General features: G+C 47.0%; 4 protein-coding genes across 4 annotated transcripts; all 4 read left to right on the top strand.

Moving 5' to 3' along the window:
• Nucleotides 1–1,406: 1,406 nt before the first annotated feature.
• H6S33_006915 (uncharacterized protein) lies at nucleotides 1,407–2,731 on the top strand (the record flags this gene model as incomplete). Its single annotated transcript, XM_044838279.1, has 2 exons — nucleotides 1,407–2,012; nucleotides 2,069–2,731. 2 exons carry the CDS (start codon nucleotides 1,407–1,409, stop codon nucleotides 2,729–2,731), a joined length of 1,269 nt encoding a protein of 422 aa, XP_044689733.1.
• Nucleotides 2,732–3,590: 859 nt separating this feature from the next.
• Nucleotides 3,591–4,598, top strand: H6S33_006914 (uncharacterized protein; the record flags this gene model as incomplete). The annotated part of the gene is made up of 1 exon (XM_044838278.1): nucleotides 3,591–4,598. One exon carries the CDS (start codon nucleotides 3,591–3,593, stop codon nucleotides 4,596–4,598), a length of 1,008 nt encoding a protein of 335 aa, XP_044689732.1.
• Nucleotides 4,599–9,351: 4,753 nt separating this feature from the next.
• On the top strand, nucleotides 9,352–11,673 carry H6S33_006913 (uncharacterized protein; the record flags this gene model as incomplete). Its single annotated transcript, XM_044838277.1, has 8 exons — nucleotides 9,352–9,594; nucleotides 9,910–10,193; nucleotides 10,250–10,544; nucleotides 10,609–10,703; nucleotides 10,809–10,934; nucleotides 10,989–11,272; nucleotides 11,326–11,471; nucleotides 11,527–11,673. 8 exons carry the CDS (start codon nucleotides 9,352–9,354, stop codon nucleotides 11,671–11,673), a joined length of 1,620 nt encoding a protein of 539 aa, XP_044689731.1.
• Nucleotides 11,674–12,668: 995 nt separating this feature from the next.
• Nucleotides 12,669–13,361, top strand: H6S33_006912 (uncharacterized protein; the record flags this gene model as incomplete). The annotated part of the gene is made up of 1 exon (XM_044838276.1): nucleotides 12,669–13,361. One exon carries the CDS (start codon nucleotides 12,669–12,671, stop codon nucleotides 13,359–13,361), a length of 693 nt encoding a protein of 230 aa, XP_044689730.1.
• Between the last annotated feature and the right edge of the window lie 4,018 nt (nucleotides 13,362–17,379).

Raw genomic sequence — 17,379 nt, 5'->3', positions numbered from 1 at the left:
GACTGTTAATAAAAGTTAGCATGATTATAAAGATGCACAAGTACGGTTCTTCAAATTCTCTCATCACACCATTATGAAGGATTATCAGCATACCAGATCTTCATTACTAAATATACATACCTCTAGTACGGCAATATGTACTTTAAATTGGTGTGCGCTCCGGCCTATGCCTTGGGACACTAGCGGAGCGATAGAAGAAAGAAGTTAGAACAAGTACTTTATTTTTTCGCATCTATCGAATCAATATGCATAATCCATACGTATCGAAATTGAGGTGGCTATTGCTAAATCCCATGGGACCATATATGGAAGAGTGAAATTTGAAGTCGCAGGTCGTAAGAGGAACCGGTAGTTGGTGACGAACCTGGGTGAGGCCTTGAAGAGCACACGTACACAAGCTAATGTGGCTGTCCAGCAACGTTACAGCTAAATTAAACACGTACATACATGTAAGTACATGTAGCCATAGCACAAGGCGACACCGCTTCGAAGAGCTACACTCGCATCACCCGACGACGACGTACTTCCGTGCAAGCGCGTAGAAACTGCGCATCCGCCTTAAGGCCATATGAAAATACTCCAGAGCTGGGGACACCGAAGCTTAAGACTCTAAATACATGCGCTTACATTAACTATTTGTGATTGAGCATGTGATCTTCAATTATCTCCCGTATCGAGTATCGAGTACATATCAATCGCGCACATGACATATGATCTGGGAACTGTAGTTTTATCTTCATAATTATACATCATCCAGCCTCTCATCCCAAGCTTAATATAATCGCCGTTTATCGACACCTACGAGATCTCGAGAACTACACTTGTTTGCAGTAGTTCTATAGACTTGTGATTGCTGACTGAAGATAACCAGGCTTTTGACTGCACGCAAGTACATGTATGTATGTATGTATGTATGGACGTTCACCCCGACCATATGAATGACCACTACGTATACACTACAACCTCAATCGCTACTCTACTGACCCCGTGTTCTTGCTGGATCCAATTGTTGCTGGCGTGCATACTTGCAAGTACTCTCTCAATCAAACGCAGCTTATGCGCGTATTGCTATCGTCAATTGTGTGCAGACAGAGCTGTATGTATACATGTAGGGTGCATGTAGCTCCAAAATATGCAGCTCGGCAGCGCAGTATCCGCCGTCGAGTGATAGTTGAAGACGCGCCAAGGCTGTGCGACCGCCAAGCCCATTGTTTCGAGCTCTCCTCGATCGTTTCCATCGCGACTCTCCCTCAACGCCCTCAACTCCCTCAACCATCATCACCAGACAACTGACCCGCCGCGTCAGACACCACTCTTGTCTGCCCTCTCCAAAACCACTATATCTCAAAATCCCCCCCCCCCCCCCCCTTCCCCCTTCACGATATATCACATCTCGGTATTCAGCAATGGCGGATCCAACACACACCGACCCCCTCTCGCTCCTCCGCCTCTCCATCAGCACCACCACACCCCCCACGCTCTCGCACACCCCCCAGCCCGCTGACCCCTCCTCCACAACTCCCATCAGCCTCTCCACCGCCACTTACCTCATCTTCGCGCACCCCACTACGCGCGCCTTCCCTCTGTCCACTCCCACCCGCTTCCACAAGTCTGACAGCACTCCCGTCGACCTCCGCAGCATCTACTTTGCGTGGCAGCACCGCGAGGACACCATCCCCGACTACATCTCGAAAGCGCAGGCCCTCGGTGATGGTGTTGTAACCAATCTTGCCTTCTTGGAGCGCCTCGAGCTTGTCACATGGCTCGAGGGCGGCCAGGAGGACAGCGAGTTCATCAAGGCGCTTCCTGCGCCCGCGGCAGTTGCGGCGGCGAACACAGCGCAGAGCGTCGGTGGGCAGGTGGTCCAGGGAAGAGCACAGGGCTATACGAGTGGGGGCAGTGGGGCGCTGGCTGGGAAGGTGAGAGCGACGGACCCAAGACTCTTGGAGATCTACAGCTATGAAAGAGTCGTCACGAATCGGAATACACTCCTCAGGGGGATTAAACCAACTGTGAGTCTAATTCTACCTGCGCCTGTCTGTTTCTTACTATGCTAATAGCTACGTAGGACTTCTCCCACGTCCGCAAACAGGCCGAAGACTTTATCACGCGCCTGCGCACGACCAAGCCACCAACCGCCTCTGTCCCTGCGACCAAGTCTCTCCCTCACCGTGGTCCGCCAACTGCCATCCCCGCCTCCCTAACCCCCAAGCAACCAAAGTCCCGCTCTCGCATCGACCCCATCATCTTGCTCTCCCCCTCGGCCTCCTCTCTCCTCACAATGGCTAACATCAAACCCTTCCTCGAGTCGGGCGTCTTCTCGCCGTCCACGACCGCCTCCGGGCCACACCCCCAGATCCACCACGTCTCACGCCTCCTTCCAAGCATCCATCCTACAACCCCGTTCCGCTTCATCATTGTCGACTCCCCGGAGAAGTTCAAGCCCGACTACTGGGATCGGGTGGTGGCGGTGTTCACCACTGGGCAGAGCTGGCAATTCCGCGGGTACAAGTGGTCCAACCCCGTAGACCTGTTCCGTGAGGTTCGGGGCTACTATGTTGGCTGGGAGGGCGAGAAGACGCCAGATGTGGTGAAGGGATGGGGTGCTGGAGTGCGTTGCTATAATGTGGAGAGGGCAAGGCGGTTTAGGGACCGAGAGGTGTGCGAGAAGATCTGGGAGGGTGTAGAAGTGTGGATGAGGGGTAAAGGGTGGGGACAAAACGGCAGGTAGATAGGCCATTATAGGGTGAAAACGTGTAGGTGTATGATAGTAATAGGCACCCTCATTCTTGACGCCCTGACCTTCTTGGGAGCGGATGAGGTGAGCGCGGTATTTTCTTAATACCCTTTTTTTTTTCCTTCTCTTCTCAGTTCCCTGGTTTCTACTGATATGAGCCTCTTGTTCTTCTTTTTTTCTGCTGCCATTTTGTTCCGTGATGTTTATGCCTACTGCTCTGTCTTTTGTGTGGTGTAACGATGGGTTTTCTTTCCTCTTTTTCTTTTCCTTTCTCTTTCTTTATGTAATGTAGCAATCTAGAGAAAAATTTAACATGGGAAACTTGATTCAGACTTTGTAGTTGGACATGATTTGGGGATACTTTCATCTTGTTAGGACAAGCATCGACCCTTGGCAGGTGACAGGGTTGATATGGTGGGGGATTGCGAGTGATTACGGGTGACATGAATTCCTTTACAAAACCCTGCTTGTCTCCTTGATCCATTCCTTGCGCAATTGCGGGTGTATCAGACAGAACTTTACTAACAAAAAGTCCTGACCCCGGGGCTTCCAGTTTAATAGTTACGTCTGTACGTAACCCGTTACCGGTTCCCAGCTAGCTCAGTTGAGGATTCGTCTGATCAGAGCTGATCAATGAAATATTGAAGTGTAGACGTGACACACGACTTCCATTGGTATCGTTGGCCGGCCGGGTCACACTTGCGGCTGAGCACCTTGTGGGAAACAACAAATCAAGCGTCATGTGTAAACGAGAACATCTCGTGTACGTGTAAAACCTTAGAGCTTTGTCTGAACTGACACAAATACCTCCATCCTCATATCATCCCCACCAGGAATTACGACCGCTACCGCAATGGCAGTGCCGCTTAAGCTTCTCTCTCTCCCCTCGGAGATACTTGTTCTCATCTTCGACTTCATACCGCATCCCTGCTTCTCCGAGACCAACCCATCCATCCTCTACGTCTCCAAAGCCTGGTACACCTACGCCCACGCAGCCTGGCTGCAACACCTCCGCCTCACGTCCAACAGCCTCCCCCGCTTCCCGCCCGACGATGTAGCCATTTCCGACTTCATCCAGGACCACACCACATCATTGAAGCTCAAGCTCTACGGTGTGATCGACTACACCACACCGATCAAGGCGCGACTAGAAGAATTTGCCTCGGCAGTGGGGAGGATGAGGAAGCTGAGGAACTTTGCGTTCATGGCATGTTACTGCTCTGCGCCGTGGGAGCACTTGCCCGGCGCTGGTAGAATCGAGGATGAAGACCGCGAAGACCAGTTTCCGTTGAACTATCTATGGGTCGAGTCGATCTATACGTTGATGTTGGACCTGCCCAAGACTGTGACGACATTGAAGTTGGATACGATAGGATCGGCTCTAATGACTGGGCATGAGGGCCAAAGAATTGGTATCAAGCCGAAGCGGGGGCAGCATATTTGCGGGATGTTCAGGCACATGACAGCTCTTAGATTCTTGAAAGTTAGGATGGACTTGGTGTGTGGAGACGTCTTTGAAGGGCCGCATCTGAGGAGGATAATCGTCAATTTGAGGAGAAAAGACAAAGATGGCAACAAGATGTTGAGGATGTGCAGAGAATGTGAGGAGGCGGAGGAGCTGGCCCTGGAATCTGAGGAAGTGTTCTATGAACGTCTATATAATGCGGGGAAAGAAGCAGTGCTAGCCGTGGAAGCGGGGACCAAGGAATGTTTCATCTTGGGGGAGCGGATTGAAGGAGATCTATATGAGATAAACTGTGGAACGGCGCTTATGAAGATCTACGCTAATAAACCTGGGAGGGCATGGTGCATAAAAAGCGGCAAGTATAAGAGGGCATCGTGGAGAGATTTGAACCCCTAAAATTCCTATCTACCCAGCTAATTTTAGGTAACGAAAAATGTTTTCCTTTTCTTCCCTCCCTATAAAAATTGAAACACATACACTCTCTCAAGATAAAATCACTCTAGTTAACAATGTGTTATACTAGATCGCCGGTTTTGCTACTTTTATGCGGGGATCGACTCAAGCTTTCATCTTGGACGCGGCTTCTTTCCACTCGAACTAGGCTTTCATCCAGTCAAATTTCATGTCCATTCTAATACTGGTTTTTTCGGGCGTATTTCAACGCTGACTAAACGAGAGACTACTTAGTTTAGTTACATATGTGCAAATTAATTCTTCACCAAACGTTCTTACCATCTCTGCTTTCCCCATATGTAGGTAACGGCGTTTCTATTCTAAGCCACTTATGGAATAACGTGTAGTTCACCTCAGCAGTAATAAAAGATCAGTACAAGCGTACTCAAATATCCTGCAATCTTACTGCGATCAGTCTGACTTGGTTTCAATGATTGAAAAAGGCAGTGTTCTTTTCGGAGCTAGAATTACATTTGACTGCATTTACTAAGATTAACAGAACGAACACCTCACTATTACTTGAATCCTCCTGGAAATATCAATGTTGTAAAGATAACAGTACACCAGCTCAATTCCAAGAATAAAAATTGACAGTGGGAGATCACAGGTGAGCTATATCAGTAAATACTTGGTACGTACGTAGTTGGACATGACAGTACAACAGTTGGGGCCAGAGCAAATGCATCGCGTGACTTTAACGGACTCAAAACTGATGAACCTGGGTCAACTACATATCATGTCACGGGTGTGGAGATGCCGTATCTCGCTTTTCCCTGCACTGCAGCAATTAATGAAGTAATCAATCAATCCCTGTACCGCAACAAAGCTACATATCACCGAGTGATATTCCATGCACCCCATCCACCCCACCAAAAATTGAATCGCCTCCTTTGTGCGCCCATTAATATGGCGACTACCCCCAACTATCCGCCAGCTTTTTCTAACCTTGGTAACCTTTAATACAACGCATGCAATCCGCCGTTCGAGGTTACCACCCTTGTCAATGATACTAGTACTAAAATGCCGGTAGCGCCGCCAAGAAAGCATGGGCAAAAATTTGCGTCCACAACCATGATACCCAATGGGGATGTGGTTTAGTGGTATAATACCTCTTTAGCATTGAGTACTCTCATCTGAGTAGTATCTTGAGTAGAGGTGGTCCGGGGTTCGATTCCCCGCGTCTCCATTTTAGTTTTTGCTATCCTCTTCGCCGAGCAGGCTTGACTCCTTCCTGTCTGCTTGGCCAAGATGAAACTATAAAAAGGTCAAATCAGCCTTTTATATCTTCAACTCATTCACACATTCGAAGCACACAATCCGGACCGAGAACAAAAGTTCACCTGCCCATGTTTGTTGGCCGACCCGGGCAGCAAAAGTGGTCTCAGCACCTACACCCCGAGAGGGTAGGAGACTAAAAAAACCAATGATGGACGTACTGGGAATCGAACCCAGGACCATCTCAAGTCACGATGATGCGAATGAGATATTATACCACTAAACCATGCGCCCATTGGTGCTTATCTTGAAGAATTTGACAATAATAATGAATTTGAGTATCAAAATACTCAGACCACCTCACTTCCCGTCCCCACAAAACACTAGGATTTCAACCCCAGGCCATTCACTACTTCCTCGCTGATTGATCCTGTTCTCCGTGACCACTGGTGCTGTTACTGGGGGTTTGCGGAGTGGTCCCTGAACCCGTCGAGACCGCCGGGGTCCGGGCCGCCCGCTACAAGTTTAGCGCCGGAACGAGTTTTTTATAAGCCGCACATAAATTATAAACCTTACCTCATCAAATCACACCATAGGATTTTAAGGAGTTTATTCGCCTATGAATCCTCAAGGACCGATACACCGAAGAGGTCCTTATAAAACTATAGGTTTGGTAAGGTCTAGGTATACTTATTTATTTAACCCCATTCCGGCACGCGGTGAAGCGCATTTATGACCGTAGATTTATCCCTTGGACGGATAAAACACTCAAATTCACAGCTACCCTCTTTCAGCTAATACTAGCCCTATCTAGTAACTCGTTCTGATTTTCGATCGGCTGTATTACTATTACCGCACGAACGTTATAGTCTTTTCTGGGACAATGGCGAAACTGGGTTAATGATGAATGGCAAACTTTCGGCCAACCATAGAGCTGATGGTCAGCCAAGGCAAATGGGTCGGTGCGCTTTTGTTAGCTTTTGTTGGTTTTGATTGGCCAATTCGGCATCGAACAATGTTCGCTATTGTCCCAGAAAAGACGGTACCTGACCAAGTGCGTGCACGGTCCAGGCTGCGAATTTGAGAGTTTCATCCGTCCAAGGGAAAGAGAATAAAGTGCGTAGTAATCAAATATCGAGTATGTAGAATAAATCAGAGCGGACAATAACCCTAACCCTACCCCAGGAAGTGAGCAAATGGTTTAGGCAACAATACAACATGCGCACGCTCTCACCAAAAGTTTGCTCACACTATTTTGGGATCTGCTCGTTGAAAATCTATTATTTTGTCTTTCTGAAAATTAGAACTTAGCGCTCTTCTCTTCCTCAGTCATTTATTTCGTCGACGTTGGTGGCACTTTCATTGGATCACCCGCCGTATGTGTGTCTGGTTACCGCTATCGCAATAATTATATTTGGACAAGTTTGGGTCTAGGAGGGTTTAGAGTACTGTTCAAGTCATATAAGTTCCAAGATAGTACAAAACGATTCTTGATAACCAAAATAGCCCAAAGAACCCCTCGCCTCACAAACACAAAAGCCAGGGTTCCTTTTTCCGCCACAGGAACACTAACTTAAAGCGTATCTATATTGTTGAAACATTATACTCTTTTTGGGAACCCAATCGCTCAGGCGTGCATACGTGAGTCCAATCTCCCACCTTCTGTTCTTTATAAAAACCATAGCTCCTTCGTGCATCTAAACTCCTCTATTCGCTGACCGAGAAATACATGGATTAATTATCCATACGGTGAAAGACGCAGTACTCGTTTTTGATATAAACGGATCTGATTAATTAGGGTCTGGTTCGGGTCTATCTGACTCCTGATGAGCCTATTAAAGATCACACGTATTTCTCCCAAGTGACGACATCGAGTGATAATGTATGACTGAGACTTTAGTTGACTGCAACAATGCATATATGGCCACCTTTGATATTACCAGTGGCTAGATATATATGCACCGTGTCTAAGTATATAACGGCGCCGACTTCCTATCTATATCGAGCATAATAGTAACAGGGACTACCCCCCGGCACGCAGCTGCACGGTGGAGCATATGATTATCTGAGTTAAAGTGCAGTCTGTCTTGCACGGAACTAAAGGAGTGGCTTTGCATGATCCCTTTATATAATGGTGTCGGGAATGGTCCGGTATTCCTACACTTCTTTCACTATGTCTCGGACGCTTAGCTGAGTGCCTCTATTGCTCGTCGGATGCGAGGATGTGAACAGGGACATCTCAGGCAAGGCGCATGCATGTGGTCTCCTGCATGTAGTCTCTAGAGTCAGGAGTTCCCAGGCTTAGTCCATACCGAAGCGTGGTCCATACATCTCTGTATGTACCTCTGTTGGTTTCTTTTATATGGTACGTGAATGGCCAGTGTTATACTCTCTACGCTAAGGGATTCGCATTCACTGATAGCTCCGGCTGTTTGCGAGGCTAATCTAGCTGCAGTGGCAAAAAAAAGGCAGCACCTATAGAACGTAAATACCTAGAGTCAAGCCTCGTACGCTTCGCTTTGAGGCCGCAGTCTGCCAGGCCTTCCTGGTATGCCTGGCGTGGATGACTTAATGCAATTTAGCGGGTGGCCCGGTCTCAGGGAAGAGAGCACTTCCGGCTTCTCAAGGGCTATAGCCCCTATGGCACACACTTTGGTGATGCTCTCAGTACCATCGAGGACCGACAGAATGTGCTCCTGGGGAGAGTTTTCCATGTACCCGGCGCCCAAATGGGACATGCGGACTGATGATGGAGTGTGGCTAGGTATGAGTGCTGGCCTTGAGCCAGTTGGGGTATTCCACATCCTGCTGAACGAAGCGACTAGTAGGCATAAGGGTGAAACCCTGTACTTGTACTGTAGATTGTAGTGCGCCGCCATAGCTTACAGGCTGCATGCGAGTATGAATTAAATAAAAAAAAAAAAAAGACCGATAGAAAGTAGCATGGCAGTACCAGTTTTTGGCGAGAATGATGATGCATCAAAGCCTAGTCGACGTGCCTTGAACAATGGTCGCAATGGCATGGGAAAAACCACCTTTTCGGCCAATAATACCAATATACACTCTCCAAGTCCAGTTAGTTGGAGTAGTATACGAGAGTGTTTAAATGTTGCTGGTCACAAGTCTGTCTCGTGCCCAGCCAAGAGCCGCCAAGAGCCACCAAGAATCACGTGGGGTATTCTTGGCGAAGACACGCGAGTAGCGCATCGTGCCAAGATACCAAGACGAATATGGATGGGTCAGGATCTTGGCGAATACCTAACGCCATCGCCTCAACCTCATCGCCTACGCAATTTCCTTCCACCAACACCACACCACACCACCAACACCCCCACCAACACCAATAATATCCATCATCCATCTCCGCCCCCCCCCCCGCGACAGTTCTCTCTCCCCCGCGATAGTCCCCTCACTAAGGCTAACAAAGCAGTCTCGGGGCTATTATGCACTCTGTTAGTATCTAATCTTCCGCCCCAGTATCATGACGCGCACAGGAGCTTCGTCGGATGGATTCCCTGCCGACCGTTACTTGAAAACCAGAACGCCCGAGTCCTGGGATATGATCGATTTCCTAAAGAGCTTCAACCCAGAGGTGGACACTGATGTTCGGCTGGATCAGCGGAGACACTCGTGGAAGGAAGCCTTGCTACGGGTGGTCGCTGCTGCAGATGAGTCTTCTAATGATAGGAAAGAGAAAGCCCAGCACCTACTGGGAATCTACGAGGCGAGTGCATCCTATTTGTACCTTGCAGGCCACACTCGACATCACGGCGGTCGGCTTCGCTATTCTACCTGCATTATGGGCATCATGTGACCTTCGTGGTCGACATGTTGTTAAGGGTTCGTCCCAGCCTAGCAGGGCTTCTAGAATAGCGTCGATAGCCTTCGTAAGACCGCTGCCGAGAGTGTTACCTGTACCAGTGTCCGGGGCATCATATGGCCTTCGTGGTCTATATGGTGTTAAGGGTTCGTCCCAGCCCGGCACTGGTCCTATCAGGTTGCGCTCGCTTAGGGACTAACTGCATTTTTTCATCTTTAGCATGAGGACAAGAGACGATTTAGGGACTGGCGCGCCAACCTTAACCGTCGGGCCCAACCTGCATCAATTAGTATCACCCATTCCAAGAAGTTCTCAGTGAATGTTAATACACCCGGCGAAAGCAGCAACAGAGCGCTTCTAGGCGAGAGTGCTGGAAGTGTAAGGGGTGGAGTAAAGCCGAGGAAGAGCGGAAACTTGAAGGGAAAGACTTCCAAGCGTGCAAATACCGGCGAAGCTGAAAGTAAAGAGTCTACTCGTGCGAAGCGGACTAAAGTCAACCGGGGGTACTTCTCATTTTCTCAAATTCCACTGTCCTTTCTCTTACATAAGATTTTTTCAGTGACGACTTGACGCTTAAACGTCTCAGCCTTTTCAAGCAGAGACTTGCCGACATTGACAATGCGTCCAGATGGTACTTTGATGATGCTAGTGTTGCTGTGGAGGACAGGCTTGCTGAATACGTCTATAATAATAATGAGAGCGAGACACCAGCGCATTCATTTGTTCTTGATACGGGCGATCCTGATGTTGAGAAATTATTCACCCCTGAGGAATGGATCAAGATTAAGAAGCAACTTCCACAGCCCCCAGATCCTGATACGGTTTTGAAAGATTATCTAGACTTCTTTCGGAACGTGAGTTCTCAATATATACTTAATTCCAATCACATTCACTTATTCTCGCACAATCACTTCGTAGAAAAAAACCGTAGATGAAATATACGACATTCTAGAACGTGGAGCCTACTTTACCGTCGCCGATGAGGGCTTAGATGGCTCCGCAAAGCGCCAGAAGTACATGAGCTTACAATGGGCACATCTCGTTTTACAATGGGTGTTTGTTCCCCGTATTCACTTCCTACGTGCCTCCTCCAGCTATTATACCTAACGCTTCTGAAGGATAAACGACTACAAGAGCGGCCACATCTCGCTCACTGACAATCGAGAAAAGTGGTACCAGGGCCACGTCTGGACTGCTCTTTTTGACCGAGCGCTAGAAACCATCCCCGATCTCCGGATCATCAGGTAACTTAATCTTTCAGCAGTCTTTTTATATTTATGCCTAAATTTTCCACAAAGCGGCGAGTGTCCGACCGATGCTGCAGCTATTAGAAAGAACCCCTCCAAAGCCTTGCCAGGAACCCGTAAGGCCCCCGGCCGTTTCCACGACGCTGTCATCAAATACACCCAGTTTGAACTAGGCGCGGTAGAAAACGGAAAGGAGTATACTACTCCAACCGCTACTAAGTGGACAGAGGATATAATGAAGTTGGTTAAAGTTAGCCGGGATATGATTGTTAGACTCTATTCCCGATTTGGAAAAGACACAAACAAGTTACCGGTACTCGGAATAGTAACGGGAGGTACTGTCTCCCAAGTTCTACCTTAACCGTACTGTTACTGATGGCGAGCGCAGCGTTACACTTCAAGACCTATTTCACGGTATATGGTGGCGGCACTGTGTGTATCTTGGGCGCAAACCCGCGCAAACTCGAACTCCCTACAAAGATCCAGCATTTCGGACCCTTTGCGGCAGCAATGATGCATGTGTGGGATGTTGTAGTTAGTGTTCTCCCATTACCCTATTTTAGGCCCAACGCTGACTAGACTTCCTTAGACTATCATGCGCGAGTGCACAGACACCCTGACACAGCTTCAGAATTGTTTGGATGAAGGTCCCCCGTTGGAGCTTATAGGATCCATTGAAACCGATCCTCCGACGCCGCCGGAGGACGATCAGAATGTTGACCTAGAGCCTGAGTAGTGGTGCGCGCTGGTTGGAGCTTTATAACCTATTTTCAAATTGTTCTTTTCCTCTCTTTTTTTTTCCGAAAGGCCACGAGTGAGAGAAAAGGCCTCGTGCTCCGCGGTACAATGTCCCTTTCGTCTATACCCAGCCTGCAGCCTTGTGTCGTCAGAAATCTGATATGTTAATATTTGTCTTGATGATTGTACTATAATAGTGTGTCTCTTGATTTTCAATCATCACCTTCACGTATGAGCTTCAATTATTAATCTATGCAATATATCATGCAAGCATGATCATTGGCATGTATATTGCACACGAGAACCAATTAATGAATTAAAAAAAAAAAAAAAAAAAACAAGCACACGAGAACCTGAAGCCTGGATCGAGATCAGCCAGGCAAGGGTTTGTTTCGTTTTTAGATTTAACTTGAGTGGAAAAGGACCTTTATATGTGCCATAACCGCGTTTAAGGGATGTACTCTACACCAAGGTATTTACAATAAGTTTGTAAAATATCAAATGTTGGTGCTGTAAACTACACAACCACACATTTCCATCTTTACCATTATTACTTTTTACTAGACGATAGCGTTGGGTCTAAAAAGGAAAAAAAGGATGTGATGATTTTGCTGTGACATAGATTACGTGACGTTGTTCAACTACATGTATGAATAAAAACTCTTCGTCACTAAAACCCACAAGCCTTCTGTGATAGATGATAATTTGACCTGGTTCCCAACAACACTAAGTCACGCTATCTGATCCGATAAACGGTGTATAAAGGTATTATCATTATGTCTGTCCCTCATCATCGAGGATGATGAGGGTTGCTAATATACAATGACTAAGAATACTTGTCTTTACGAGAAGGCCACAATTTTGTTCCCTGACACCTTCTGTGCCAAGTAGCGCAGCAGGCCCATTACACCTACCCCACCAACCCCCACCACACTAGCCTACTAACACAAACCCTCCACTCCCCAAGTCCCCTAAGTCCCCCGAACGCCCACAATGACCTCCCCCCTCCCCCAATTCAAGCAGGACTTCCTACAGACCATCCTCTCAGCCAAAATTCTGACCTTTGGCTCCTTCACGCTCAAATCCGGCCGCGTCTCACCCTACTTCTTCAACGCCGGCCTCTTCAACAATGCCTCTCTCCTCACCTCCCTTGCAACTGCCTACGCGCGCACAATAGACTCTCACCCAACACTCAGCACGTCGTTCGATCTCCTCTTTGGGCCTGCATACAAGGGTATTCCGCTCGCGACCATCACAGCGACGCAACTGTTCTCGCTCAACAACGAGAAGTATGGCAGCGCCGGGTACGCCTTCAACCGGAAGGAGAAGAAGGACCACGGCGAAGGCGGATCTATTGTTGGAATGGATATGCGCGGGAAGAGGGTTGTCATTGTGGATGATGTGATTACAGCGGGAACGGCGATCAGGGAGGCTGTGGAGATCATCAAGGCTGCCGGTGGAGAGTTGGTCGGGATTGTCGTGGCGCTCGATAGGCAGGAGAGGAAGGTTGTGAAGGAAGATGAGGTGGATACTGGGCTGAGCGCCATTCAGGAGGTCAAGAAAGAGCTGGGGGTTGAGGTTGTTGCCATTTTGGATCTCGCGGATTTAATTGCCGGGGTTGAGGGTGAAGAGAAGGTTAGAATGATGGATTATAGGAAGAAGTACGGTGCCGTTCAGGAGGTGTGAGTGCTGTATTATGAGTATGTCCTGTGGAGCCTTGTGGTTTTCAGTATTTGGAATGTTTGGCTTACTAGCTACAGTAGCGATTATTTTGGTTATTGGGGAATAGATAACCCATTGGACTCGAGTAAGAGACCTAAATGAAGTCTATTCTAACCCATTCCTTAAGCTGCCGAAACATGCCGAACTATTTTTATGGGGGTCAAAAGTGAGCTTTTTCCAAATTCTTATCATTCATTCGACCTGAGTCAATACCTCACCAACCACACATCTAAATTTACTGTGGCCTGTTGAGTCCCATAAAAGGGGCCAGAATTAACAGCTTAAGGGATAAATTGAACAGCATATCGCCACTGTTCTCCGTATTATATTAAGGTATAAATGTGAAATTGACTATCTTTATACCTCGAAACCCGGTGGAAACCAAATTATTGTTGAGCTTTTGCAAACTTCCACCCAGGTTCCATACGACCAGGAGGCAAATCATCTGGCGAACTCCCGACATTATTATAAGTAGCCTAATATACAAAATACTAGTAATAGGGATAAGATAAACCACAGCAGAAGCGTGGTTTAATAGATTTGTAGTATGGAACACCGGGAATAAAAAGCTATCTCTCACAGAAGGTACTTAGCTTTAGTAGAGATTACTACTGGTATACCTGTACATGTAGCTTCGGATTTATACATGTGTGTGTAGAAAAGTTGAACGGTGGCTATCTATGTAGCTACATGCTTTGCGGATTTTCTTTTTTAGTCTGTTCGGGAGATGTGTGAGTATATATTGCGAAAAACTGTCAACAGACGAAGCAACGGCCCGAACTACATATATGCAGTGAGGCAAGAGTTCCTGAAGCCAAAAGTCTGGACAAAATAGTTTAACCTAACCCTGAGCAACAGAATCACATGCGGCACATGACACGAATCACATACCCTCACTCGCTTAGGTCCCTTTTCCATCTCTCATCGGCTAGAGTAGCTACATGTACGTCATATTCATCTCTCTAATCAAACCGAGATTGTGTATTCAAGGAGCCAGAACAGGCTCTTCAACTCCTATTTCATCAGTGAATCATTTCAACTGCCGATCCTTCTCAGGTAATTAGAGTGGAGCGAGTTAACCTGTAAGGCTGACAATCAACTATCTCTACAATGTAATACATATGCTCCTAATCTACTTCATGTCGGCCAGGGAACCTAGAAGACTCTTTCGTTCCAACGTTTGTACCTACATGCAATTGTCCTATCCGACCCATAATTTCGATACAAACCGCGTTTGCTTATGGTATAGTATGCAGTAGTAGCCTAGTTTAAAAGGACCAGGACTTCACTTGCGGACTCGTATGCATGCAAAGAAAGGTAGCAGACTTGGCGTGTTTTGCAGGTTTGTTTGAGTCGAAGCGTTAGACTATCTATTCGAAATCGTAGAAGCACAATAGGCACCTGGTTCATTCTGATGGCGGGGGAGAGGAACAAATCATCTGCGAGTTTTGCATTGAATCTTGAAAACGTCAGGGGCATGATAAATTGTGCCTCACAGCTGCATTAACCGGCACTGTTATGAAAAGCCCAGCGGCAATTAGATAGCCCCTGCTTAACCAGCCCTCGAGTGCTCATGACCACGAGCCTGAGCCTTCCCTTGCTAGCTGAGAGAAAATTTATACAGAGGCCGAGAATCTCGCCTAACACCTTATTGCATGTATCTACTCTAGCATTCTAGTTACTCTTTGAAATGTACTGTGGACGATTCAAAAATTCGAAGGGCTGAGGCGCATGAGAGACGTTTAAGGTTCCCCCCCTGCAAGTCGTCCAGGTTGAATCAAGCATTTCAACCAAGCATTCATGTGGAGCTGGACTGAAGTCTATCATATATAACTACTGCAGACTTACATCCATTCACCAGACCATCTCAGCACCTGTTGCGCCACTCCACAATCTAAAGGTCTTCAGTCCGCTCGAAGTACCTACATACTTACGCTTTCGAAAAAGATTTTGGCCTAGCATTTCTAAACAGATTTTCAGCCAAAGACATGGAAGATAAGGATCAGCAAAGTTTTCCGCTTATGCCACTAGCTGCCCAGAAGATACGCAGAAAAGAAGTGCCCGGAAGGTCATTAAAAACGGGGGAGGATGGCTTTAGCCACAGATTTCAGAGGTAGGATACGGTCTGATTAAGGAAATTCTATGGTACTTATGGAGTATAGTACTACGAGTAGCGTTAGTCGGAGACCCTCGAAATATGAATACAATTCTCTGCAGAGTCAGGAACCTCTAGAAGACGACCCTGAGCAACAACCCACCCATTCACAGTCTAAGTTTAAAAGATCCCGCTTCCACCGACTATTGGTTGATCGCCTTGGTCTGTTCTCTGGAGGATGGCGAACCGGTTGTACCTATTGCGCGATTACCTCAACAATGGTGTTTCTTGCCAACTCCCTCCTCATAATTTGGGCGTCCAAAAAACCTAGTGCGGAGCCTGGGATCGGAATTTTGTACGAAGGAAGCTGCGATACGACAAAGAACCTGAGCTTATTAGCTCATTTAATAATCAATGTTCTGTCAACACTTATGCTCAGCGCAAGCAATTATACCATGCAATGCTTAAGTGCTCCGACTCGGGCGGAGGTTGATAGAGCCCATGCAAAAAAGAAATGGCTGGATATAGGTGTCCCGAGTGTGAGAAACTTGGGGAAAATCAGCTTCACCAGGATTTGTCTGTGGTCGCTTCTGGCAATGAGTTCTGTACCGTTGCATTTCATGTGAGTCCAGTCTACGCGGATATAATCGATAAAGGCAAAGGCTGAATCTGATATTCGGGTCGTAGGTACAATTCGGCTATATTTTCCACAACTTCCACCTATGAATACCATCAGAGGATAATGTCAGAAGGGAGATTGACTCCCGTTTATACTTCCTTTCCGTACGAAAGACTTAGTAATAGGGATTGCATCCGAGAATACGGGAAGCAGTTTATAGATAATCGACGAGATCTTATACTTGTAGTCCCTGGGGATGGAGAGGAGCCCCGATATTACAGTCATGGCATAGATAGTAATTCCAGGCAACCATTCGCTTGGGTTTGCTACTCTTTCAACCGAGACCTCTATGGTGACTCTTCGTATGAGTACACTGATCCTCCCCCCTGCGATGTTAATAACTACATCAATCAAGGCAATTCATGCCCCTGCGATGTTAATAAATACATCAATCAAGCCGATTCATGGAAAGTGAACGGTTCCACAGTCCAGTACTGTCTCAGCGAGCGGATGGATGAGAGATGCAGTCTACAGTTTAGCATGCACATTATGGTTGCAGTAATAATATGCAACGCTGTCAAATCGGTCTGCATGTTTTATACGGTTTGTAAAAGCAAAGAAAACCCTCTTGTCACTGTCGGTGATGCAGTCTCATCATTTCTTGAGTCTCCAGACAAAACCACTGCGGGGATGTGTATTGTTTCCAAGAAGGATATCAAGAAAGGAATTTGGAAATATACCAGTGATGGAACCACCCACGGAAAATGGAATATGCAATTATGGAAGCCGTGTAAACACTTCTGGCTTAGTGCAGCTAGTATTGGTCGATGGGTTATTTGCAATGCTCTGTAAGTTCTTAATTCGAAGTACTGGAACACTTTGGTACTAGAGGCTGATTGATTCTCAGCGCCTTAACGGCTATCAGTGTTGCTGCTTATCTCCTTTCGATCGGTCTTCAGTATTTTGAGATTGATGGTATTCCGCGAGATCTTTCTTCGTTATGGAGCATGGGTCTCGGTGCTGTCGATGTTCAAACTTTGATGGGTCCAATCTTTGGGGGGGAGAATCAAGGTGCCTACAAAGGTCTCATTGCTTGTGTCCTTACAGCGAACCTTCCTCAAGCAATTTTTTCATTTCTATACCTCCTATACAACTCTATTTTCACATGCATGTTACTAGGTGATGAATGGGACAGGTTCTCCACCAAACGACGGACTCTCAGAGTGACTTCTCCAATTGGCGCGCAGAGGACGACTCACTTCCTCCAG

This window comes from Morchella sextelata, assembly GCF_020137385.1.
Source record: "Morchella sextelata strain SCLS chromosome Unknown scls_21, whole genome shotgun sequence".
Taxonomy (NCBI): domain Eukaryota; kingdom Fungi; phylum Ascomycota; class Pezizomycetes; order Pezizales; family Morchellaceae; genus Morchella; species Morchella sextelata.
Note: the sequence above shows the minus strand (reverse complement) of the source record. Positions and strands in the feature narration are given on the sequence as shown.